The sequence below is a fragment of the Phaethon aethereus genome (assembly GCF_964289735.1).
Source record: "Phaethon aethereus genome assembly, chromosome: 1".
Taxonomy (NCBI): domain Eukaryota; kingdom Metazoa; phylum Chordata; class Aves; order Phaethontiformes; family Phaethontidae; genus Phaethon; species Phaethon aethereus.
In genome coordinates this window covers 153,221,868-153,249,289 of record NC_138575.1, presented here as the reverse complement: position 1 = coordinate 153,249,289, position 27,422 = coordinate 153,221,868, and the positions used below count along the sequence as shown (strand labels likewise).

At 43.4% G+C, this 27,422-nt stretch overlaps 1 protein-coding gene across 1 annotated transcript in view; it reads right to left on the bottom strand.

Moving 5' to 3' along the window:
• The window catches only part of RASA3 (RAS p21 protein activator 3), a gene marked incomplete at its 3' end in the record, with an annotated part of 141,050 nt that extends 114,944 nt beyond the window's left edge, over nt 1-26,106 (bottom strand). The window contains exon 1 of the mRNA XM_082013618.1: nt 25,179-26,106. Within this exon, the coding sequence (XP_081869744.1) occupies nt 25,179-26,052 (874 nt within the window). The 5' untranslated portion in view covers nt 26,053-26,106. The remainder of the gene's footprint in view (nt 1-25,178) is intronic.
• Nucleotides 26,107-27,422: the final 1,316 nt, after the last annotated feature.

Below are 27,422 nucleotides of genomic sequence, written 5' to 3'. Positions count from 1 at the left end.
TCCAGCTATGGAGAAGGCATAGCAGAATCACTGCATTACCAAACTCATTACAGTTCCTACTGTAAAACCACATTTCCCCTCCTAAATGGCATATTTATTCACTCTGATACACATGCAAGCTGAAGGTACGCAGACCTATTAGACTTTATTAAAAATACTGTCTTGAGCTTACTCGCAACAGCTGTTTCCTCTTCAAGCTAGAGAAAACAGATGGCAACATAACAAGAGCTAGATAATTTTTAAAAATTAACTCTAAAACATGACACTTGTACAGGATTTCTTCCACTCAGGCATCTCCAAATGGGATAGTAAAAATAATTGATGCCAAATGTTACTTTGCTAGTAGAATATGTAACAGCTTGATAGCATAATTAACATATTAAAAACAAGGGCAGAACAAAGGCTACATCAAATTGCACAGAAAAACTGCAGGCTGCATAGAACCCTAGATCACAAAGCTGTTGCTGTAAATTCCCTACGAAAACACTGAGAACATAGTTTATCTCCCCTCTCAAACACCTATAAAGCCTGACAGCATCAAGATAGTGCAATTACAGGTGTGGAGAATAGGGGTGTATTCTTTTTAGTATTCATTAGCAACTTCAATCAAGATTCATATGAGTAGAAAACAGTAAGAAAAATATTTTAAGTCACACTAATTATCCCTATGAACATAATGAGGGGATTTTATTTGTGTCTGTCTGGCATCAACTGCAGCCCATCAACTGCATTTCATGCGCATTCCATACACTTAGGAGTAGAATTTAAGAAACTATAAATATGTCACTATAACATTTTAAACATAGGTTGAGGGAGACCATGTGTTATTGAGCTACCGCATGTTGAAACAACTGTTTAAAAGTTTCCAAAAATTCCTACCAAAACACCAGCATTTTTGGACAGACAGCAATGAACACTCAATTGGTTGTTCCTCCTACAGCACCAATTTAGAGCAGAAGGAAAAATTTTGGACAGAAATTAAAGCTATGCTTTTGACCACCTACTTTAAGGAAACACAAAGTATAGGGTAAGTGAAGAGTTTATCTTTTTTTCTGACATGCCTAGGGCTGAAATGCTGTACGCAGTAGACCCCTAAACTACCAGTCCAGGTTTCAGAATCTATTAATGTCTATTAGACTCACATTTAGAGTAGTGAAGAAAACAATGCCACACTCACCATTTTTCTGGGCAGACTCTTTCCTGAAGTGACTACTCAGTTTGGTATACATTGAAGAACATACAACATGCATCTTTTTTTCCAGGCAGAAGAATTTATTTATTCTAAAACATAACAAACTAGTCTCTGCCAATCTAAACATCTTTCCAAACCCCACTGAAGATCCACAGAGAAATTCTGTTCTCCTACTCCATTAGCATTCCAGGTACAAGCCTCCACAAATGATTCTATCACCATTTCTAAATAACCAGAAATTAAATAGCCAGAGCGGTTAGACATCAGCTTTACAGCAACAGCAAAATTGGTCCAAAAGAAAACTTACACTGTATGCGTGTGTCTCTATTCATTATGCACCCCCCGAAAAATCCAACCAAAAAACAATCTATACACATAAGTTGTGTCAGATGGCTAGCACATTTAGAAACAGAGATGGCTTAATTGTAGTAATTTGTAGCCACTGTGCCTCAAAATTGCAGCGCTTGTGGTCAGTAAATACACACTGAAATACTGTTCTTCATAATAATATATAATAAAATATACCACTCATATAGCATCATAATTGTCTGCATAATATATTGCAATAATTATATAATTATAATTCATTATATTTTATAATGCATACCCATATATTATACAGAGATACATGAAAACCCTATACAACTTTCAAGCAACTTTTAACTTCGAAAATCTCTTCAGCTGACATTTTAAAAACTTTAATTCCGACAGTACTTATTCTGCTAGTTTTTGATACAGTTTTATGTAAGATACAGAATAGAGGTTTGGGTTTTTTTCCTTCAAGTATAATCAAATATATGATGCTGATCTTTAACTAGATCATAAGTACATCTGAAGCATCTGGAATAGTGAAATTGTTTGGAGTACTAAAAACCCAAGCAGTGGACTATTACAGAAACAAAGATGTTTCCTTCCACACCATTTTGTCTTTCTGACCTCTATTCTAAGGGTAGAAGAAGATTGTATTTTACAATTTGACTGCCACATTATTCAGTGTATTTGTGATCTCAAGCAAGACAGTGAAGTCTCAGACATGCTCATGTATCCTCTAGCTGTGACTGTATGAATCAACTTCCTTTATTTATGGAAAGTGGCTACTAAATTAACTCCTGCCTTGGCATTTAGCATCTACAAGCTTCATTCTCAAATTCATGGGATATCCTCTGTCCAGCACAGTCTGCCATTCCAACTAAGTTGTGTAACTCCTGCTGGCACAGCTAACCGAAGTTGATGCATGTCCACATTGCAGAGGGGAAAAAAAAAAACCCCACACAAATAGTTATTCTCTTGCGAACCATACAACTCAAGTAAGTGATGTTGAGACTGCCATTCCCCATTATCAGACCACACCCAAACCTGTTTAAATGGCACCTCTTCCATTAGTTTGCTCCCTTTTGTAAAGGCAAAGTAGATGTAAACACATATATCTAAAATTTGTCTTGTAGATTAGAAGCTGTATTTCTGATCTTAAGCACAGACCCTGCCTTGTTTTCTTCAGGAATCAGAGATAATAAATGCTGTCAGTCAAGCTTACATTCAAAAGGAAAGAGACGGCGCACATGTACAGCTGACAACTGCCAAAATAACCACCTAAAACAAATCTTCCAAGGAATCCAATTACATAATTGAGCTTTAACCAGTTACAGTGTACTTGCAAAAATGAGAAGGACACCCATTTAACAAGCTTCCCTTTGCTCCCCTGACAGATCCCCATTAAAAAAGCTTTATGACAATCACCTATATCATGTGGGTTATCTAAAATAAAGTTCTCTCACTTGTTCTTATCATTAAGAGGAGCAAATTACCAACAGCTCACACCCAGTGGAAGATGTCTACTGAATAGATAGTACAGCTCTACGGTCTTCCCAGCAGGGAGGAAAAAGCCACTTAACCAGATAAGCATATCCTTTCAACTTTTCTCCACTTCCACCTCCTTGCTGTATCCTTCAGCTCAAAGGAATACCTTAATCTAACCTAGACAGTGCCAGAATCAACACTGCACTGAAGTAAAAGAGCTCACATAAAACCCTAGCACTAGCAGTAAAGCCATGCTATAAAGAAACATTCAATAACTTACTGTACACTTCTCATGATCTCTCTCTGTTTCTTGGTTTAGGGAGATCCTCTACCACTTTCTCCACATGACAGTTGTGAAAACCTTTCCGCCTGCCCACCACGCAACTGCTGTCTCCTTACATCTTTACTTAATTTGATGCCCTGTCATCTCCTTGCTCTTACACAAGCAAGATGCCCCTAAACATACAGGAATACTTGCTGTCCTGCAGTAAGGAGTTACTAAACTCACGCAGTGCAGATGTTACATGCATCTTAAGTGAGGATAAAAATCTCTGAGCAATTTGGTTATGCAGAGCAAGACTCAGTTATATTTAATAGTATTCTCTAGTATTTTCTAAAGTGAATCCTCCATGATACACATTCAGACTACAATTCAAAATATTTTGCATGAGTTATTCACCTTTCTGAAAAAAAGTTTAACACTGATAACTTCTCCTAGCTTTTAACCAGGCAGAATTAAAGAGGAAGATTGAGGCACCACATGCCTATCTATAGAACACTGGTCATTACTCTGCCTTCTGTGGAAGCAGCACATTGCAAGCAGTGCTGTTATAAGACACACCACCATCTTTCAAAGTAGCAGGAAACTCGAATGCAAACAGAACCCTTTCATCTCGAGCCCAGGTCTGCAGGGAGAGCCACTGGATGAGCTCAGAAGCTAATTTTTACACAACCCTTCTGCCTGTTGCAAAAACTCCTTCAATACAAGCTCCCACAGAAATAGCAGACAGAAGTCTAAAAAATCCTTCTGGGGAAGGGAGAAGAAATTCTGAGACAGGAAATAAAGGAACATTGCACTAATAGTTCTCTTCTGCTAATCAACAGAATAGTGCTGACATGATGTAAGGGCAGGCTTGCCACAGCCTAGAGAGAATTAAGAACGTGCATCAGAAACTTCACAAAAATCGGACATGGTTTTCAAACCACAGAAAAAGGGAAGAAGAATAAATCACTAAAAAATGTCATAGAATGAGAGCAAGATATTAGCCAAAATACATGGATGAATAAAGGGACAAAGCACAGCTGAAAAAGGTTAAAGAGGCTTCAAGAGAATTTATTTTCTTTTCCTCCCAACAGTCCAATTAGCAATCATTGTTACATACTGTAGCAATAGCTACCTAATACCTAGTGCCTCCCATATACTCCTCATTATCCACAAAGAGCTGTGGAAATACTCACCTTCCAATGTAAGTCATAGTGACTTCAAGAATTGCAACGGGGGGTTGGCTCCCCTAGCATACAGGATGCATTTTATTGCCACAGTTAGTGTTATGAAACACTCAGCCCTATTTGCTGTTATTGCATCTGCATTTCCTCTTTTCACCCTTCAGGATTCCCACCATGGCTACCACAAGATCAGAAGATGCAGAAGACTTTATGAGATAAAGGCTAGCCCAGACAGGATCTTACCAAAACATCAGTGGTGTCAGAGCCCTGAGCACAATCTCTCCCCTACCCTCAGGGGTCTGAAAGCCTGGGCTCAAGGCCAGCTGTGACACGGTGCAGCTGTGTAAGCTCACATCGGGCTGCTGGGAAGAGAGCTGTGTGAAAAAGCACTGAAGCAAGCCCCACTGGGCACCTTTCTCTACCCAGGAGCTGCATTCCAGCTCAGACTCTCACCCTTGGACATTGCCAGAGCTATACTGCAGGTTTGTCTGTGGCTGGCCATTTACCAACACTTACCAACACTGACCGTGATCCGCTGACTTAATTTCCTATTACCTTGGCCCTACCCCATTACTACAGAGTTGTCTGGTGGTAACTGGGCTCTTGGTTGACCCTGGTTAACATCATGGACCTGCTCTACTCCTGTTGTTTGGCTATCATAGGACTCCCTGATTTGTTGGTGAGATCACTGCCCTGCCTGCTTTGCAGTCAGACTCAGCTTCCAGCTTGCCTTTCTTTACCAAGAAATCCACTTGGTGCTCCATGACAAATGGGATAGGATGGTCTCAGAGTCACATTAAATTCATCATTTGTTCATCCAGTTCTCCTATAAATATTAGTAAAACACCCAGCTACACTAGCAGGGCACTGAGAGTTCTGTTACTGAGGTCGTTAGGACCACTGCAGTATTTAAGTGATCATTGCTATCCAGAACAGTACTACACTTCTCAAGGCTAAGCAAAAGGTTAAATTTCAAACATCAGTGCCCAGCAGCTCTTCAGAATGGTAAGCAGCTAGAATACAAAATTTGATTTATTAAGGCTACAGAAGACTTCTCTCCATTGTTTAGACTCCAAGCAACTAAAAGAGAAGACATTTGCACAAAACAATCATATGATCATAGAATAGTTTGGGTTGGAAGGGACCTTTAAAGGTCATCTAGTCCAACCCCCCTGCAAGGAGCAGGGACATGGACATCTTCAACCAGATCAGGTTGCTCAGAACCCCATCCAACCTGACCTGGAATGTTGCCAGGGTTGGGGCATCTACCACCTCTCTGGGCAACCTGGGCCAGTGGTTCACCACTCTCATTGTGAAGAATTTCTCCCTTAGATCTAGACTAAATCCACTCTCTTTTAGTTTAAAACCATTACCACGTGTCCTATCGCTACAGGCCCTGCTAAGAAGTCTGTCCCCATGTTTCTTAGAAGCCCCCTTTAAGTGCTGGAAGTCTGCAAGAAGGTCTCCCCAGAGCCTTCTCTTCTCCAGGCTGAACAACCCCAACTCTCTCAGCCTGTCCTCACAGGAGAGGTATTCCATCCCTCTAATCATTTGTGTGGCCCTCCTCTGCACTCGCTCCAACAGGTCCATGTCTTTCCTGTGCTGAGGGCTCCAGAGCTGGATGCAGGACTCCAGGTGGGGTCTCACCAGAGCACAGTAGAGGGGCAGCAGAATCACCTCTCTCAACCAGCTGGCCACGCTGCTATGGATGCAGCCCAGGATACGGTTGGCCTTCTGGGCTGTGAGAGCACACTGCCTGCTCATGTCCTTTTCATTCACCAGGACTTGGGGGTACTTTTCAGGAGGGCTGCTCTCAACCCCTTCATCCCCCAGGCTGTATTGATACTGGGGGTTGTCCTGACCCAGCTGCAGGACCCTGCACTTGGCCTTGTTGAACCTCATGAGGTTTACAGGTGCCCATTCCTTGAGTTTGTCCAGGTCCCTCTGGATGGCCCTCCTGTCCCTCAGGCATGTCAGCCTCACCACGCAGCTTGGGTTCATCTCGATGACAACTGTGTCCTGGGCTGCATCCAAAGCAGCGTGGCCAGCAGGTCAAGGGAGGGGATTCTGCCCCTCTACTCCACTCTGCTGAGACCCCACCTGCAGTACTGTGTCCAGCTCTGGAGCCCTCAGCACAGGAAACACATGGACCTGTTGGAGCAGGTCCAGAGGAGGGCCACAAAAGTGATACAATGGATGGAACAACTCTCCTATGAGGACAGGCTGAGCGTGTTGGGGTTGTTCAGCCTGGAGAAGAGGAGGCTCAGGGGAGACCTTCTTGCAGCCTTCCAGTACTTAAAGGGGTTCTATAAAAAAGATAGGGACAGACTGTTTAGCAGGGCCTGTAGCAATAGGACAAAGGGTAATGGTTTTAAAGTAAATGAGGGCAGATTTAGACTAGACATAAGGAAGAACTTTTTCCCAGTGAGGGTGGTGAAACACTGTCACAGGTTGCCCAGAAGAGGTGGTAGATGCCCCATCCCTGGAAACATTCCAGGTCAGGTTGGATGGTGCTCTGAGCAACCTGATCTAGTTGAAGATGTCCCTACTCATTGCAGGGTGGTTGGACTAGATGAGCTTTAAAGGTCCCTTCCAACCCACTACTTAGTCCCTTCTAACCCAACGGTTATACAATTCCACAATTGTATAACTGTACAATCTGCAAGCTTACTGAGGGTGCACTCAATCTCACTATGTCATTGATAAAGATATTAGACAGTACTGGCCCCAATATGGACCCCTGAGGGACACCACTTGTCACCGATCTCCTTGTGAACATTGAGCCATTGACCACTACTCTCTGGATGTGACCATCCAATCAATTCCTCATTCACCCAACAGTCCAGCCATCAAATCCATCTCTCTCCAATTTAGAGAGGGGGATGTTGTGGGTGACTGTGTCAAAGGCCTTACAGAACTCCAGACAGACGACACTGGTAGCTCTTCCCTTGCCCACTGATGTGGTCACTCGATCATAGAAGGACACTAGGTTGGTCAGGCAGGACCTGCCTTTGGTGAAGCCATGCTGGCTGTCTCAGATCACCTCCCTGCCCCGCAATGTGCCTTAGCATAGCTTCTGGGAGCTCTGCAATGCTCTACACCAGGCCTGGGACCTTTACATTGTAGTGCAATGCTAAATATTCCATTACTGCCAGCGTAGAGAAAGGCAAAAACTGGTGTTAAACCTACAAGAAGAACAGGAAGAGTCTGAATAAGCTCTGCTGGGGGGGGAAGGGGAGGTGGAGGAGTATATGGGGGAAGAAAAGGGAAAGCAACAATTCAGTACCAGTTTCTTAATCATACCTTCCTCCTCAGCTTCTATTCTCCAGATTCAAACGGTCACTAAAACTGTTTTCTGCTGAACTCTTTCTACTCCCCTCAAGTGTTTCAGCTAAGAGCTAACATTGACATTTGCAGGGCACACCAGAGTCATTAGGCAGCCCTTGGTTCACAGTGGGAACTCAAAGAATTAAAACAAAGCCCCCAAATCTCCCAGAAAATAGAAATCAACATCTTTTGCAATCCATGTGAGAGCCATTTGCTCTGGTATTGCATTTCACTTCCCCAGTCATACATATGCCAGGCAGGACTTTCACCGCAAGAGCAGTACCATGTCCAGGAGGACACAGAAGGCATTTCACTCAAAGTGCAGACTGACAAGAACAGGATCTTGAAAAGAAGGAAACAAGACTTGGCTAGGCAGAGGAACAGAATCCTGCTTGTCGTCCCCTGTCTCTTCCCCTAGCAGAGCTCTCTCACCACCCTAGGCACTGATCAACCAAAGCTGGTTGATTTTGAGTGAGCTGTCTGTGAAGAAAGTGCCCCTTACATCTCACCATGAATTAGGTAAGCAGGAAGAAAGCAGTCTGCCACAGTGGAATAACAGTGCCCAATCCTGCTATTCAGACCTCAGATCCTTGCCACTTGCACAAAATCGCCTTCCAGGAAAGTCTAGTATTATTCTCAAATTGGCACCATGACTGGTAGATACCATTTTCCTAATTAAGAGAGTCTCCCCTGCCTCAGGAAAGGCTGGCAGATAACTCAAAGAATTCCATCGTATAGTAAGGAATGCAGTGAAAGAGCTCATCAACGGTGCTAGAGCAGATTTTGAACTGAATATTTGTGCAGGAAACCACATACTCAACTATAGGAACAGAATGCTCAGTACCACCCATCCCATGGGCTGAATGCAGCACAGTATGTTCCTGTTATAAGTAATTATACATGTTCCTGTAGTGGCAAGAATTTTGTGTCCACAAAGGGATCAGATCAAGGTTACAATGGACAACCCTCATCATGGTAACCCTCAATGTCAAGTGTTTGACTCTGGAAGCTCACCAGTGCTTAGTGGATGCAGCAGCAGACAATGCAAGCCTTCTAGATACTAGTTACAGCTGCCAGGAACATGAATGAAGAGGTATGTCTGGTACCATAATGTCACAGTGAGACAAATATCCACGCTATCTTACAGGCAGAACAGCAGCTATGCATTCCAATGACTTTCCTAAATCACGCTGTCTTTCAAATAACTAGTATAAAAACTCATTTATCATTAAGGTTAATTAGGCAATTAATGAACTGAAAACAATTACACCTGAGGAGACTGTAAAAAGATCTAAGTGGGCCAGGTCAAGCTTACTGTCTAGTGGCTTGAAGGTTTGGGGCTGAAGCATCCAATCTGGATTATTACACGAGTACAAACCAACAGCAACATGATTACACTTTCTACAGCTAAGTTGTAATGTTGATATGATTCTGAAGCCTGGGCATAACTAAAGGCCTTTTAGAGGCACCACTAATACCACAGAAGACTTACAGCAGCATCCTCTTGAGTTACTTTTAATTTACAAAAGCCTCAACCTCTTTCCCTTTCTTCCAGAAAAGCTCTCAATCACAGCCCTACAACAGAATTCACATCACTCCCCATCAACAGCCAAGTAAATGCTCTACTCGGAGAAATACTTAAGCACACTTTTGATAATAAGCTATTTTAGTCCAAGAGTTTTACTTTAATGTCTGTTAAAAAAAAAAATTAAAATCCTGATTAAAATAAAGCAAACTCATAGGCTCAAAATGATGTTTTGAAGCTTTATATTATCGCCACCTTCATCCTATGCTGGCCTATTTTAGTGTTATAATCTCATGTTCTCCAAAGAAATCTATCATTCAACAAACAGAAAGCACTGCAAAGCAAAAAAATCTAGCACACACTGGTTGGGCTGTGGCTCATCCTTCCCACACCCAGTTTTCCCTGCAGGTATGAAGGCTCAGCACCCCAGCACAGTTGGTTTCAGGTGTACGACAGAGGACAGAGAAGCAACAAACACCTTCTCAGGGACTACTGGCCAAAAAACAGACTGGTCCTCCTCTTAAAGGACGTCTGCAGCAGGTGAGCTGCATGGACCCCATGTGGTTTGTCTAAACGTGTTCACCACAAGACACTCTTTTCTCCCTGCCATGCCCAGCCTCATTCACTATACAAATTCTAACTTGGGGGAAAATTATTCAGAGGGTAAAACACCAAAAAAGAAGTGTGCATCCATTTCCAAAATGATGGCAAAAAGAAATATCAAATAAATGCACATGACACCTGCACTGGACTAAAACGCTTCATTGTGCTTTGCTTCTGTCCAAGCCCAACCTGCCCTAAGACAAATATCCCCAATTCTGTCTCCCACAGCCTGATACCCTAGAAGATATGTACACTGCAAAATACATTAGCATTTTCATCGTGACACCAAAGACTACCAAATGCTTTACCTAGGATACAACATAAGCACTGATACATCACCACCACTGCCTCCTCCAAAAGCACAAAGGGAACCAAATTCCCACTTTTAAAGCATAACTACAAGGTCCTGCCTTGTGACTGACTCCATACTCTGAATCACAGAATCATTAAGGTTGGAAAAGACCTCTAAGATCATCAAGTCGAACTGTCAACCCAACACCACCATGCCTACTAAATCATGTCCCCAGGTGCCACATCTACATGTTTTTTGAACACTTCCAGTGATGGTGACTCCAACACCTCTCTGGGGAGCCTGTTCCAATGTTTGACTACTCTTTCAGTAAAGAAATTCAACACAACCTTAAAGAGCACAGCATCCCTTAAGATCCCTGCAGGTCATTTCTCCCTTCCCTGGTTTTACAGGTGCTCAGAGGGTTCAGTCAAATTGAAAGGGAGGGGGGCAGAGACAGACCCTGCATTTGCATGAGCTGGCTTTCACTACCTATCACTTCCACCTGGTTATTTATGCTGAGCTTCTGCCTGAACACTCCTTACCCACCCAGAGGCAGTGGGCAGAAACTACTGTCCCCATATCACATGCTGGAGTTCTGGAGAGCAGCAAGGGATCAGACCTAGCCCTGTACCCAGTATTTCCTCCAGGCAAGTCACTTCAAGTAGTGGGTTCTTCCGGTCACATTCTGAAGAACCTAGTTAACCCCGTGCAGTACAAGAGGAGTTTTGGTATACCCGCAGCCTGGCACTAATTCAGAGACATGTAAGCTCATATTTGGTTCTAAGCCCTTCTTAGATAAGATATTCATGCATGACCCCATTTCATTCTGCCACTCCGCACAGTCTGTTAAGCAAAGTATTTGCTCCTATGTGGTTCCCAATGCAGTGTCCATGGTACTGATGAAGTATAGACCCCACCTTACAAGCATTTGGTATTTCTGGTTACTGCCAAAATCAAACATCCACCAAAAAAAAAAAAAAAAAAAGACATGGAGTTTGACATGGTATAACTATACCCGAGTAAGATTTCATGGGACCAGGAGAAAAATACACTTTCAGTTCCAAAGATTCACTTTGCACAAGAAAGTAAAGCTCATATTCAAGAGCATGAAGTACAAGTTACCCACAGGACTAGATCACCAATTCCCATTACCAGAAGCAGGGTTTGCATACCAAAAAGTTTGCAGGTGTTATCAGGAAACTCTAATAATGACAACATATACAACATTTCCCACTAGACTATTACAGAGATTGGTTACATTTAATACTGGAGCTGACTTTAAAAGTCATTCAGTTAATATCTCTTTCCTTTCAAACCCACAACTTTCTGGAACACTGTCACAGAAGCAGGTGTCAAAACACACTAATTATCAGCCTGTTAGAGCTTCACTTTTACTGAAGTTATTTTGCTCTATTGCAACATCCCAAATTGCCCTAGGCACTTCTTATTCCCTGTCAAAAACTTCTGCCTCACCACTCAAAAACAGACAGTTGGGAGCATTGGTCTGAATAAAAATTAGCCTTCTTTTTCCTCCCCTCTCTCAGGCAATTTTGCTTAGTAGGCCTAAAAAATAAAAGTATACCACTTACACTACCTTGAAATCTTGTTCCTTCCAACCCTAACATGCAATACCGATTTCCTGAAGTCCACTGCAGGCACCACCCCGGTGAGTACAAATGGTGGCTCTATACTTCAATATAAGAAGGAAGAGGCATAAACAGTTCCCCTAGCTTTAGTCAGAGGTTGAGTTATGACCACTGACCACAACTTCCTTTCTCCATCATCATCTCTGAAGCACTAATAGTCTAAGCCTATTCTGAAGCAACTACCTGGAGCTCCTGTCTTAAAGTACTGTACACTGTTAGTAGGAACATTGGTGTTCACACTGGTCAAGCAGAATCACCCAAGGACTGCTGGCTAACAGTGTGCAGCAAAATTAACTATGTAGAACAATCTACAAACACAGGGTAAGACTAATGTTTACAGAAATAAGAGTAGTGCTGGTCAACTCCTACCTTACTTTTGGGTCAAGAGACGCTAACAGAGCACAAGTGTGGTTCTTTGGGTATCTTAACTTGACATTAGAATATTATGCAACATCAGCCAAGGTCCCAAATGTCAAATATCTACACTACAAAATGCGACTCCAAATTCCCAAAAACAGATCAGAGAACATTTGCAGAAATAGCTATCGGGTCCCTTCTGCTTATCTACTGGGGAATACTTCACATCAAAGTCAGAACTTAACCATTAGGTTCATGGAGGCAGTTGGAGTTAATGTCCCAGTGCTGCAGGGAAACATGGTCTGAAAGAGGTCTCTAGGACCAGACTTGGTCTAGGCTACTGAGAATTTGCATAGATAAAGACAAGGACCTTACTGACAGTCAATGCAGGGCACAAAACTTAGGGAACACAGCTCCCCTCTGACTTGAGCAGAGCAGGTGCAAGTTTTCTAGGACCTTTATTGCCTCCCTGCAACAGAGCACAATACAGCCTTAAAGTAACAATAATCACCTACAGAGCAAAATAACTTTGGTTCTACCCAATTTGCAGGCACACTGAGCAGTATTGTTACTTTTATATAACAGCAGAGGACTTGAAAACTTTAAAATAAGAAAAAAGTGTGCTATCTTACACTGCACACACATGATCCACTGAAAGACAGATTTCGGACTACTGCTGGAGTTTCACAGTTCTGCCACTATTTTTGCATACTTCGTGGGAAACAAGTAACACTTCCCCTGGTTTCCTTATAAGACATGGAATAAATGTGCAACTACCCATATGTACAATTCTTTTTAATATAATCAATTATACAGTTTCTGTTAGGAACACCCGAAAAAAAAAAGTCAAGAGAAGATAGACAACTGGAGTCAGCAGATCTGAAATTCTCATCTGTAGAGCACTGACAGGTCTCACAGTGCTAGCATTCTTGCTTCTCTCTGTTAAACTGCATTAAAAGAGGCAGCTAAAAGTAAGATAAGGATTTCCCTAATATTAAGTTCTCCATGAGAGCAAATGCTGCCATTTCAGAGATATTCCACTATTCAACAATGGAAGGGAAAACAGTTAGTGCATTTATAAAGAGAAGAAACAATGCTCATAATGCAAGCCTCATCTTAATAGCAGGTGTTTCGTGAAGCAGCTTTTGAACATGTATTGTACCACTACAGATCTTTCAAGACTACAGAGAGCATGCAGAGAACAAGGCTATGATCTCAGAAACAGCACTCACAGGTGGCAAATGATAACAACAGAACAGCCAACCACTGAACTATAAACTTCCATTTGTTCTGGAAAACTTGGGGCAGCCACTCAGATACGTAAGTATTCATAAAATCACAATTTTTTCAGGTGTTCCATTCTTAGAATAAAACACAATCTTACAAAAAATAAGAGCAATTCCGTTAGACCGCTGCATCCCCTTGCTTTTTTAGTGACTACTAGGGATCTGGGACAATGCGATCCCAATCAGTAAAACTAACTTAAACATTGCTGGTTTGGAAGGGATTAATTGTTTTTGCTTTAGACACACAGGACTCTCACATTGTGTCATACTATCAGAGCTCAATTTTCCAAGGTTGTGTTCACGTGTTCTGTAGCAGTAACCAGCTTTTCAAACCAGGATCTAAAAGCAAGTGTAAGATGTCACACGCTGTGTCTCCTGCAAAATAGATCTAATTTTCCATTACAAACTGGTGATTGTTCCTGGGCATGGGAAGGAGGGAGAGAGAGGGAAACTAAGAAAGGAGCTTTTATACTATCTACCAGATTTTTCTTCTCTTTCTACCACCCTCCTTCCTACAATTCTACAAGCTGAATGACCTCCAGAAAAATCAATTAAACTGTTTTTCATTGAAATATCAAAACAAAACATCTAAGAAGTTTCATGATGTAGTTCAACTACACTGTGAAACACAACCACCTTTAAGAACTCACTAAATGCTTTAAAACACACAACTTAGAAAAAGATACCAAGAGAAACAGCTTTCAGAACGCCGCACTGTAGTACTGAATGGAACAGGAAATGAGGAACAAAGAAAGGAATTTCATAGATTCCAGATGTACTCTAACACCAGCTGAGAAATACAAGCAAAAAATCAACTACAGCCTTGTAAAAGGCTACCACTAACTGCTTTCTTCTAGAGTTCTTGAACAAAAGCAAGTAGCTGTAAACAATTTGTAAATAGAAATATTTTTAGAAGAAATTGGAAACAGTAGTAAAAATAAACTTCTTCCCCTCTCTCCTATTTTTAAGGAGCTATCAGTGCATCTGGGTTTTGGAGTTGCTTTTTTTAATATAAGAACTCTGTATAAGCAGCCATAACAGAAGCACAACTGTAACTATTTCAAGTCATCAGTATTTCAATACTTGGAATATTAAAGTTGAATGAAACTTGAAAGCAAGGAAAATAAAAAACGGTAAAGTTGATTTATACTACATGCCTTCTGTGTAACTGGAATTGAATGGCAATTTAAATTTGTAAATTGCTAAAAAACAAGTTCTCAGTCACTCAAAAACTTTGTTCCTACAGGTATAAATTAAAAAATTAACCACACTAGATTAAAAACACTGGAAGCGGAACTCCTTCACGAGTTCAAATATCCTTCTGCTCTCCATGTAACCCAATGTCTCTAATGTTTTACGTTCCTTTTCTGGAACATCAAACTCAGGCCTTTCAATGCAAACTTCTTTTAAATAGATTTTGAAATCTCTGAGTAACAAGTACAGTGACAAACAGACAAGTTTATTTCCTCCTAAGGTCACTGTAAAAGATGAAAAGAAAGCTTAAGCATGCATCTTATGGAACACAGACTATGTTTATTGCAGAAATAGGTGTTCTTCCCAACTTCAAGGCTTTTCATTAATTTATTGCATGCGGCAAAATTGAGATGCTTCACCTAATGTTCATCCACTTACTACCAGCTTATAAAAGTACATTAATATTTATGCAAATTAAACATTGCATCAAATGCTACCAGTTCAAACCTACCAGTCATTCATAAAGAAAGTAAAACACTCTCCCTTTTACCATCACATCATACTAATCCATTTTAGTTAATGGTGATGCACCCACACAGTTACACACCCCAGCAAGTAGAGGACGATAACATTCAGTTGCAGGACCAATGAAGCGATCTTCATTTTGCCCCAATGCTCCCTGAGAGGTGATAACAAGCAAACACACCAGTGTCTAGTGAGGTAGAAAAAAAGATAAGACTTATTAAGTCTGTAATGAAAACCAAAGAGCAGAACTCTTAATAAACCTAAGAAGTTAGGCCAATCAGACCAGGCTGTAAGTCTTCAATTTTTGTTCTTTCCTCAACAGACCTCAAAAATACAGATACACTACACTTTTTTCCCTTTCAGGCAGAAAAGGGGAAAAAAACCTCAAAGCCCTCATGCTTTCCATTGAATCTTTAAAGTGTTTTACATTTGGCAACGATTCATGAAAAATTTCAAGAAACAAAAATAGAAAAAAAATCCAATTCTTAACAATTTTGAAGCTTCACATCTCATTTTGCAAAACTTTCACCCAGAAAGTCTTCTATAGAAGGAAAACAACATGTCAAGTTTCAGGGAAGTTGCTTTCCCTTGGTAGAGGTTAGGATGGGAGAGGAAGGAAGTTAGATTTGTTTTGGTTTTCTTCCAAAACAAAGCTTTCAGTTGGATCCTAAATTCAGCCACCAGTCCACTATGCTGAAGATATCAAACTGGCACTACTAAAGAACAGATACTTCATTAGGTTTAATAAATGTTGCTAAAATCAGAAGATAGCTATTCAGAATGTGCAAGTCTATGATCAGCTTTTCAGTTCAATAAAATATCACCTGTTATTAACTCCAAGCATATCTCAAGCTTCTCCTTGATATAACCACAAAATACATAAATCTCTGGCACTGGAAGGTTTAAAAACACATTAAGACGTACTAGTGCATGTTTTAAGCATTAATATATGCCTTGAATGACTTGCTCCCCAGATACATTAATAGTCCACTGGCACACACAAATATTTTTCTTCTACATATTCGGCTGAATATTTGTTGGTCTGAAATCATTGTAATATAACTGTCTGACATTTACATCTTTTATAGTATTCAGACAAGACTACAATCCTCTGTCTTTATTCTAGGCTTCTTGCTCTCACACGGGGAAACAGTAAGATTTATTCTCCAAACACGCCAGTTTGCAGAGGTTTTTCTCACAAGTAAACCATCACAACATGAGAGGTACTAAGTACTCCTTAACAACCCCAAGTGGATTTTGCCTCATCCTTTCCCCCATACCCTCTGAGAGAAAAACTGCTACACAAGCTGCTCAAAGACTTAATTCAGCTCTCACAGAAGTGTAACTATTGGTTTTGACAGAATTATTCACAATTTACAGTCCTGTAATGGAGATCAGTCAGTCCTTCATCAGTCAGAGACCAAGAAAGCATAAAGGGAACACCTGAAGATCCACTTGCAGTCTATAGTGTTTAGCTGATCCAAGAATTTTACCTTTGACAGTATACACTAGGTTATTCTAGAAGATTTTTTTAAATTGTATTTTCTAATCTTGCTGTAGGCAGCACCCTTCAGTGTTTGCAGGAGAAGGTCTTCCTTAAATGGGAGCATCAGTGCAATAAATGGCTTTGTATGATAACAGAGTGTTTTAAAGCATTATCTGCATAAGTAGAAATCTTGCTGTGATGCAAAGAAATGGGGGCGGGGAGGTCTGTTTAAGCATAAACATGATAATCAACATTAGGTGCCTCAGTTTAAGACAAGTGTGTGATGGAGAAGCAGGGCAGCATGCGTGAGTATTAACTAAAATACTAGCAACTATTAACAATCAACTAGCAACTGAAACATCTAAACTTTCATAAGCAGCTACGGCTCCTGAACTGAGTGTGAGATGCAAGCAGTTCTCAGGTGGAAGGTCAGAGATATAGATATATCAGTTTGTCAGACTATCCTCTTGGTGGTCTCGCTGGAGTTTTAACATTTGTTCTCCAGAGCAGCTGGCCAAGCCAGTCTATATTGGAGACTAATAAATACAGCATCATCAAGAAAACATGTACTATGGAAGGGGAGTGGACTGAAGAGTGTAGAAAGGTTCAAGCAGTCTCATGACACTGCCTGTACACAGACATGAAAGCAGGGGATGCATCTGCTGTCCCCTCCATCTGGTTTCCCACACACGCACGCTCCCAGTCAAGCTTCTGATACTTGCCCAGAGACACTGCTGACGTTCACTTGAGTGCACAGATTCAGCTCACTAAAATGGAAGAAAACTAAACCTGACAAGAAAAAGAAGTTGCATTCTTTGATCCTGCTTTGCAAATTGAACTGGATTTTTTTGTTGTTACTGGAGTTGTTGTTGTTTTGTTGTTACTGTCAAAAGCAGGTGTGTTTGGGGTGGGGAGTGCAAGACTGTTTCATAGCTGGGAGCAAGATGAGTAGGGAAGGGGAAAAGCAAGACCTGCCTTTTCAGCAGCAACAAGCTACTAATTTGGGTTAGCATATCATGATGCCATGCCTTGGACTACACCTATGAGAATGGAATCACAAAGCAACATGTGAAACATGGAGGAGAACAGCATCAGGCAGAAGAGAGACAAAGAACACAGGAAGAGAAGCTAATATGAGGATCTACCTAACCCAGTAACATCAGAAATAGAAATTGGTTTTCAAAGAATAATAATAAAACAAAATATTAAATTAAATTACAAAAAAATAATTTCACACAAAACCACCACCCAGTCTGAAGAGTAGTTCAATGCAATGAAAAGTTTTCAAAAGCATTTTCTGGAAAACTGCAAAGCTGATACCCAGCGCTTACATAACATCCTCACGTAAGAGCGCTTGGTACTTTGACCAGCAGATAATCACCTCAATGAGAAGACAAGAAAACACTATTAGTTCTCATGAGAGAGATTAGAGAACACTTTTTTCAAATGTACTAACTCCAAAAGAGGACAAAAAAACCCCAGAAAGTTTGCTTCCTGACATCAAAGACTCTGAACAGTTCTATTTAATGGTTTCACTCCTGTGAATTTACCTCTACACACTCTTAAAAGCCAAGCCACATTGGCTTCCACTCTCATATATAAATCATTTCTTACTTAAAAGAAAGTTAAGTTATGGATAATTTGATGTCAGGCTGGCAGCCCCAAACACAAGCATCTTCCATTTCTTCAAAACTAAGTTCACTGAAGCATTTTCCTCTGCTACCTTTGTTTCCTTCTCTCACTTGCAGAAACTATGCCTTGGTCTCCATTTTTGCTCCAGCCATGGCTGCTCCTGACAGTCCATGAACAGCCACAGCACTCCTCCTCTAGAAATAGCACCAGTCCCAGATCTTTTCCATTCAGCACACTGAACACAAGTCAGTCAGACACAACAACCACCAAATTTAGCAGAGTTTGAAGTACTGAACCAGCGGTGAAAAATCTGCATAATATATTCTGCACCCTCCACAGCCTGTCAGACTCAAGCCTTAAATAGCATTGCAGTCAATCAATAACAACATAAGTTGCCACGTTATTTTACCTACGCAACATCAGTTTAAGCTGTACTTGTTAACTTTTTAATGTGCAGAAATGATCTTGAGAAGTCTTGAATGCATTCAGGGTGAAATGCAAATAACTCTTCTTCCATTCTTTACTTGTTGGTCCACGAACTTTAAAACACTAGAAAAATCACTGTTATCTTTATAAGAAACAGTTTACATTTCCTCAATAGTAATTTCCTACTACATATAACTATCTAGAGATAGGTACCTGGGAAAAATTCTCTCATTCTAAAAATATCTATTCAATAACCTTATGCCCCATTTAAATGGGCATAAATCCTTTTACAGCATTATGCAGTGAGCATATTTAGTTGTACTTACTTCTACAAGTAACCACTTAAGGCACTAAATCCCAACAGACAACATTAAAAGGGACATCTTCTCAAGGCAAAATGGATTCCCTGATCAACCTTAAGATTATTAGACTTAAGGGAGGCCTTAAGTTTGTCAGAGACAAAATGGTTCCTCCTTAACCTTACAGAAATGCAGAGGCATCTCTCAAACATTTATTCTATATCAAGTTTAATGGTAGAAAGGCAGTAAATATCTTCTCTTGGCAATTGACCTGCTTAAACACTAGTATACTAGCACTTAAGCAAATACTCCACTTGACTTCACCCAAAACTCTCAGTTTCTGAAAGAAAAACTCAATTGTTTTCACAATGTGTTAAACTATATAGCTCTGTATGAATTAGTAAAGAAGGCACAGCAAAATTAAGAGTCAGACAGCACAGTGTACAGACCAGCAATCCTCATCTAGTCAACTGGACCATCACAACGTAAATGAGGTTTTTGAGCTCTCAGAAAATGTCAGATTTACCCTTTGAATGGGGTAAGCTGTGAGCAGAGCACCAACCCACATCAAGCAGTAGCCAGCCTTTATCACAAAAATTTCACAGCTTCGTGCTTCTGATCACATTACAAAGGAGAGGCTATGCTGCCAGAAGTCCTACATTTTAGACTATGACCTCAACACCTGTAATCACAAAAGGTCCATCCCTTTCTAAAGATGATAGAAGTTTATGAATGTCTTAAATTGTGACAAGCCCTCACAGTGTGCAAGTGGACCGTTATGATCTCTGAGGTCAACAGAACGATAAGCAACGGGGTCCTCCTCGTTATACTATAGCCCCTGGTAGCCTCTTTATGTGCAGTATCCTCCTGTCCCAATTGTTATCCCAAAACCATGGAACAGTTTAACCTCTATAGTAAGCCCTGCTACCGCTAGGAAAATACAATTTTAGAGCAGAGCCCAATACTCCTAGATACAAGAGTACGAAACTTCACATGGGAAGTTTGCTACTTTACAGTGAGAATTCACAAATGAATTCTGTTTCTTTAGATTTTTCAGGCATAAATAATTTCACAAAGTAAGATCTGTCAGAAAGTTCTCCTCTAACCACTATACAGCCTTCCACAGTGGAAAGATTGAATATGAGCTTTTATTTTTTCAACTGGAAGTTTAATAGTTGATGCCATTTAAGGAGAAAAAAAGTAGCAATTAAGCACAGTATATTTATTAAATATTATTAACAGCACAACACAAGTCATGTTGTCAAGCAGAAGGACTTTCTTTGTAGTTTTTCCAGCCAATCATCAGCCATAGAGCCTTATGTTGTTTCCTTTCAGGTTTTGAAACACTGACTCATGGAAATATCAGCACTGCACACTTCCTCAAAGCGGCAATCTTATAGGAAGTGTTTGTTTAGTCTTACATGACACATTGTTTTGTTTATGTATAAGGGATTCCGGTAAAAATAATTTTCAATAAAGGAAAAAAAGACAAGAGGACAACAGTTTCAGTTATGGGAAGCCAAAATAAATCAATTTCAAATAGACATTTGAACAGTGCATTCATTAACACAGATACCACTTTTTTCTTTCTACTATATGTTACTTCCTTGCAACAGACATGAGCAGAAGTAGGCAGGCATTGAGTTCTTTCAATTCAACAAATCACAAAAGAAACCAGAAACTGGACAAAAGGTAGCACAGTAACAGAATCACACAGAATCACAGAATCACTAGGTTGGAAAGGACCTTTCAGATCATCAAGTCCAACCATTAATCCAGCGCCACCATGTCCCCTAAACCATGTCCTGAAGCGCCACATCCACACGTTTTTTGAACACTTCCAGAGATGGCGACTCCACCACCTCCCTGGGCAGCCTGTTCCAATGCCTGACCACCCTCTCAGTGAAGAAATTTTTCCTAATATCCAATCTAAACCTCCCCTGGCGCAACTTGAGGCCATTTCCTCTTGTCCTATCACTAGTTACTTGGGAGAAGAGACCAACACCCTCGTCGCCACAACCCCCTTCCAGGTAGTTGTAGAGAGCAATAAGGTCTTCTCTCAGCCTCCTCTTCTCCAGACTAAACAACCCCAGTTCCTTTAGCCGCTCCTCATAAGACTTGTGCTCCAGACCCCTCACCAGCTTCGTTGCCCTTCTCTGGACACGCTCCAGCCACCTCAACATCCTTCTTTTAGTGAGGGGCCCAAAACTGAACACAGGATTCAAGGTGCGGCCTCACCAGTGCCGAGTACAGGGGCACAATCACTTCCCTTCTCCTGCTGGCCACACTATTCCTGATACAGGCCAGGACGCTGTTGGCCTTCTTGGCCACCTGGGCACACTGCCGGCTCATGTTCAGCCGGCTGTCAACCAGCACCCCCAAGTCCCTTTCCGCCGGGCTGCTCTCTAGCCACTCCTCCCCAAGCCTGTAGCATTGCATGGGGTTATTGTGGCCAAAGTGCAGGACCCTGCACTTGGCCTTATTAAACCTCATACAGTTGGCCTCTGCCCATCGAGCCAGCCTGTCCAGATCCCTCTGCAGAGCCCTCCTACCCTCCAGCAGATCAACACTCCCACCCAACTTGGTGTCATCTGCAAACTTACTGAGGGAGCACTCGATTCCCTCATCCAGATCATCAATAAAGATATTGAATAAGACCGGCCCCAGAACCGAGCCCTGGGGAACACCGCTTGTGACCGGCCACCAGCCGGATTTAACGCCGTTCACCACAACTCTCTGGGCTCGGCCATCCAGCCAGTTCCTCACCCAGCAAAGAGTAAACCTGTCTAAGCCACGAGCTGCCAGTTTCTCCAGGAGAATGCTGTGGGAGACACTGTCAAAGGCTTTACTAAAGTCCAGGTAGACAATGTCCACAGTCTTTCCCTCATCCACTAGGCGGGTCACCTGGTCATAGAAGGAGATCAGGTTGGTCAAGCAGGACCTGCCTTTCATGAACCCATGCTGGCTGGGCCTGAGCCCTTGGTTGTCCTGCACATGCCCTGTGAGCACTCTCAAGACCAACCGCTCCATAATCTTCCCTTGGTACAGAGGTCAGGCTGACAGGCCTGTAGTTCCCAGGATCCTTCTTCCGGCCTTTCTTGTAGACGGGCGTCACACTGGCAAGCCTCCAGTCTTCTGGGACCTCCCCTGTTAACCAGGACTGCTGATAAATGATGGAGAGTGGCTTGGCAAGCTCCTCCGCCAGCTCTTTCAGTACTCTCTTAACACTGCCACCCGCAATGACAGAGTTCATACCATTGCTCCACAACTTCAGTACCACAATGAGAGATTTTTTGGAAGTAGCACATCATTGGCACTGCGACCAAATGATGGAAACACAGGTTCGCAAGAAGCTCAAAGGTTCACATTTCCAATAGATGAAGCAGATGGCGTAAGTCAAATCCAAACATGACTAGAAACAACACTACTCAGAATGGGGAAGCATTTAGGAGATCTGGTATATAATTATCCATCTAGCTAAATATGGCTGAGTGTACACAACCCATCAGTCTCAAAAGAACAAGTTTACAACAGCAGTAGAAAACGCCTTCATTTACCTGCAGCTTCTTGGACATACAGGACAAGACTCGGCCATAGCAATACGTTACATTAGGGCATTCAAACATCTCTAGGCTATGGATGTTTTGCACAGCCTGAAGCTTCCAAACTGCATCAGCCTCTCTATTAAGAAAGGCATGCCACCATGGGTGCCCCACCCTGACCTCACAGTGTGTTTCCACTGATTCTTCAGAACATCAGCCTGACACTTCTTGAGATTTACACTGAGGCATACTTGTATATCAGTGCCCTCATTCATGATTTGCCAGCAAAGATGCTACAGAGAAGGAAGCACCTTACCAGATCAAGCACAGAATGTCTGAAAGTCAGAGATCAGTCAGATCTTGGCCACAAAAGAAGCTCCCGAAGAACAGAATTGGCCACTTCTGGAGCATGATAAATCAAAGCAAATCAACATGGGAAATGACTTATCCCTTTGTCCTCAAATAACTTATCCCTTAACCCGTCAAAAGATGGGTCACTAGAGAAGATAAAAACTTACAAGATACTAGTGAACAGGAACTGCTAAAAGACAAATTCACTCTTGGGAATAGCTGACAAAAGTAGTGTCCCTCCAAGGTTCACATTCTCCTTTCAAATCCACTCACAGCTTTCTTTTTTCAGGGAGTCTGCAACTCTCCATACACAATTTCTTCAAGATTCAGATTGCTTTACAAGGCCTGCTAGATTAGAAATACTCCCTCAACCAATCAGAGCGATCCTGCCATTTCTGTTTTTCTGACAAATTTCACAAAAGATAGTCAGCTACAAAAAGGTATTTAATTCAAAAACAAATCACAGAAACGTGTGCTCCTGCCACAAAAGCTGATGAATATGCCTTCAGATACTTTCCAGCGAGCAGAAGGAAAGAGCTTGCTTTTGTGCGTACTTACCACCGCCCTCTGCTGTATTACAGTAGAAAACCTGGGCGCCTGGCATTATTCTTGCAGTTCATTCAGTAAAAACCTTCCGTTTAGAAGGCAAAAGTGAAGCACCAGTGTACCAGTTATGCACGCAGTTTTTCCTACTTACTATCCATGCTAAAAGGCAGCAGGAATCCTTACTGCAATATTGCACATTAATCAAACGCTTAGCTCCGATGAGGACTCTGATAACTTAAGTCAGCAGCAGGATTAACTTTAGTCCATGATTTAATGAGATTAATCTCAAGTCTTTTGCTGCTGTTATTATCTTTGATCTCTTCTACCACTCAAAGAATTCCCACACTCTAGTGACATCAACCATTTTGGTATGACAACATCACTTTTCTTCTCAAAACAAAAACAAAACCCAAAACAAACATCCAAGAGTCATCACTGTATACATGAGATGTGTGTACACACTCCTTTCACTAAAAATCACAAGATAGGAACAACCTGCAATAGCATAACTTGCATGTTGTCCGAATTTCTCCCTTGCAAAAAGACTTTTTTTTCTCCCCCTCTCCTCTTTGACAAGAGCCAGAAAACAAAACTCTGACCATACCTCATAGTGTTACTGAATCTATTTTCTGGATGTATAAAAGAACACAGAATCAACACGCAATTTTAATTTACATCATAGAATTTTACTTCTTAAAATCTGCTATCACTAAACTACCTGCTAACAATTAATAAGGAAAAGATCCTAGCAATGGTCTCTTTGAAATGCTAATGCCACTATCTAATAATGAGATTTCCTATGCAAACTCAAGTTCTATGGAACACGGCAATCGGTGGTTGCAAATATGCTTTTACACACGGATATGCAAGAGGAGATTTTTCAAGAGCGTTAATAGGGAGCTACAAGCCCAACTCCCTTAGTACCCACCACTGCGAGTCCGGCGCTCAGCTCTCCCACTCCCCTCCAGCTCCCAGGCATCATGCCCCATCTAAGGCGGGCAAACCGCTCCCTCTGCGTACGGGTTTGATTCTCTCAGGGAAACGAGGGGTGTCCCTCCCAGCCGGCACACGCAGAACTCTACCAGGGAGAGTTTAATCCGCACGCTGACATCTGTCGCTTACTTTCTAGTAATGTGGTTTGGAACTCGATCAACACCAAGAAGAGCGAATCTCCAAAGGCGACTCGTAGGAAGCCGTGAGGCAGCAGCCTCAGCCCGTCCCGCTCACCGAGGCGAGGGGCTGAGGCACCGGCTCCTTCCCACCGCCGCTTTTTGGCCGATTTCGCACCCGCTTTGCCCGTGACACAGAGTACTGAGACTCGGTGACCGCCTTCAAACTTTTAGCGCGTAGCTTAGCAACGGAAAGGGAAAAAAAAATAATAAATAGATCACAAAATCCGCCTAATACTCTGCGCCGCCCGGACCCCCGCCGGCGCCGCTCGCCAGCCGGACGCGCACCGCGCTGCCGGCCTGTCACCGCGGCACCCGGCGGCCTCACGGGCAACCGGCCGGCTGCCCCTGACGGCACCGATCCCCGCCGCCGGCCTGAGGCGCCGCGGAGCCCCGCCGGGCCGCGGGCACCCCCCGCCCCGGCGGGACGCGGAGCGCGAAGGAGCGGCCGGAGCCGGGTGCCTCGCCGCACCGGCACTACCCGCTCCAGCGGCGGCTCCCCGCCCGCTGCCAGTCGCCCCCACCCCGCGCCCTCACCGATTTTAATCCTGACGCTCTGGAAGACCCGCAGCCCCTCTTCCTCCACCGCCATGGTGGTGGTGCCGCCGCCGTGCCTGGCGCTCAGCGGTGCTCGAGCCCCGCCGCCGCGGAGACGCGAGGGCCGGGCCAGGCCGGGCCGGGGAGGATGAGGAGGACAAGGAGGAGGCAGGCGAGCTGCTCCGCCGCTACGGGAAGTAGGGCGAGCGGACGGCTGCGAGCGCGCCGCGATCGGGCTGCCGCCAGCGAGCAAGCAGCCGAGCCGAGCCGAGCCGAGCGGAGGGTAACGCAAGCGCCCGCCTCTCCCCCCACTCCCCTCCCGCTGGCAGCTCCCACCCCCGCCCCACCGCCGTCCCCCCATTGGCCAGTGGGGCAGCCGGCCGCGGCGCTCATTGGACCGCTGCCTGCCAGGGTTAGGAGGGGGAGCGGGGTGCCCGGGGAGACGGGGGGGAGTATTGCGGTGCTTTGCAACAGCTGGAGCGCGGCGCGCGCCGGCCGGCCGCCCAGCTGCGGAGCGCGCGCGCCGCGCCTCGGCCGCCCCCTCAGCCGCCGTGGGGCTGCCGCCGCCGCCCTCCCCCCGTCCCGCCGCCGTGCCCTGCAGCGCCGGGACGGGGAGGTGGCCGTGGGGGGCCGGCCGCGGCTGCCCCCCGTCTCGCCGGGACTGCCGGGTGGCAGCGGGGGGAGGGGGAAGGCTGAGTAACTCCATGGCCTGTCTCCAGTGCCGGCCTGGACCAACCGTCGAGGAGCAGCCGTTGGCCGCGGCCGCGGGGCCTGCGCGTCGTGGCGAAAGGGAGGGAAAGATGTTCAAGCCCTCGCTCCCACAGAGCCCTGAAGAAGGGGCACTTGCGATGCCCTCGGGTTGAAACCCATTCATTAGCGGGGAAGAGGAGTCACATATGGAACGAACAAACCCGTCTGGGCGTTGGGAGCAGGCCCGTCTGTCTCCGGGCTCCATCGGATCAGCGGCAAAGCTCGCTCTACCTGATTGCATGAGAAGAGCAGGGAATCCAGATTTCAGGCTTGCATGATCACACATTAAACAGCAAGAAGCAGGACCTGTGTCAGTATTCGGCGCCAAACTTTGGGTCTGTGAAGTCAGTAATTGAAATGCTCCCTCCCTAGAGGCCTGGCAAAAGTAGAACACAAAGTTCAGTAGAGGTCTACAGATTACGTTATTTCAAAAAGTAAAAAAATCAAATTACCTTTGGTGCAGACAGTCACAGATCCCCTGGGGAGGCTTAGAACATCCCTACACAGAACAGCACAGGTGCATCAGAGTCCAGCACATCCAAGAAGCGCAACAAAATGCCCTTTCTCAAGCCTGCAGCAAAAAAAAGACAGGAAAAAAAAAAGATGGGGGAAAAAACCCACCATCAAATACTTTCCCAGTCTAGCTATAATTTCAGCAGTTAGAGAAAGGCAAACAGACTAAGGACAATCTATACATATATTAAGAACCTAGTATTGGAAGAACCAAACTGTTAAAGGACAGCAAGAAATCAGAAGGCAAATCCTAAGTCAGTCACATGTGGTATGAAGTCTCTAGGCAAGAAGCTGCCCAGGCAAGCTAGAAGAATACCACTGGGCAGCCCACCATTGCTTGAATCATAGCAGGTACAACACATAATGAATTCCCTTTAGTTAAAAAAAAAAAGTGAGATATTGAAATATATAATAGCCAATGAAAACATGGGAAGGAGCTACAATGGCAGTGGAAGTCAGCTTGTAGGAAAGCCTGGAGCATCTGGGTTTTCCAACACAGGTATGGGCCTAATGCTGAAGGAAACTGGCAAGCTCACAGCCAAAAAAGGCAGCAGTGAGTTGTCTTAAGGCACTGCCTGACTTACTGTGTTCTCCTTGTCTGCATAGCCAAGTGACATATGTAATTTGATAAAAATACTTTTATAGCACAAGACTCTGAAGGGATTTTGTAAAGCACAGCCTTCCATTTACCAAGATCCATGCCGTAATTCCTTCCTCCTCACTGCAGTATACCCAGTGTCCACTGCAATCTCATTACATTATCCTCGTTCCACCTACCATGTGTCATCTTTTCTCCATAATGCTCCCAGCTCACTGCAGTACTTCAGCTCCTCAGCTCACTGGTCCTTTGTATCCCCCATGATACCTTCAGTGCTCCCTGTCCTAATGACCTTTAGCATTTTCTTCACCATAGACCCCGTTTCACCTGTCACAATACTTCTGACTCCCCTATTTTTGTCTCACCTTCCAGCTGGACAAGTG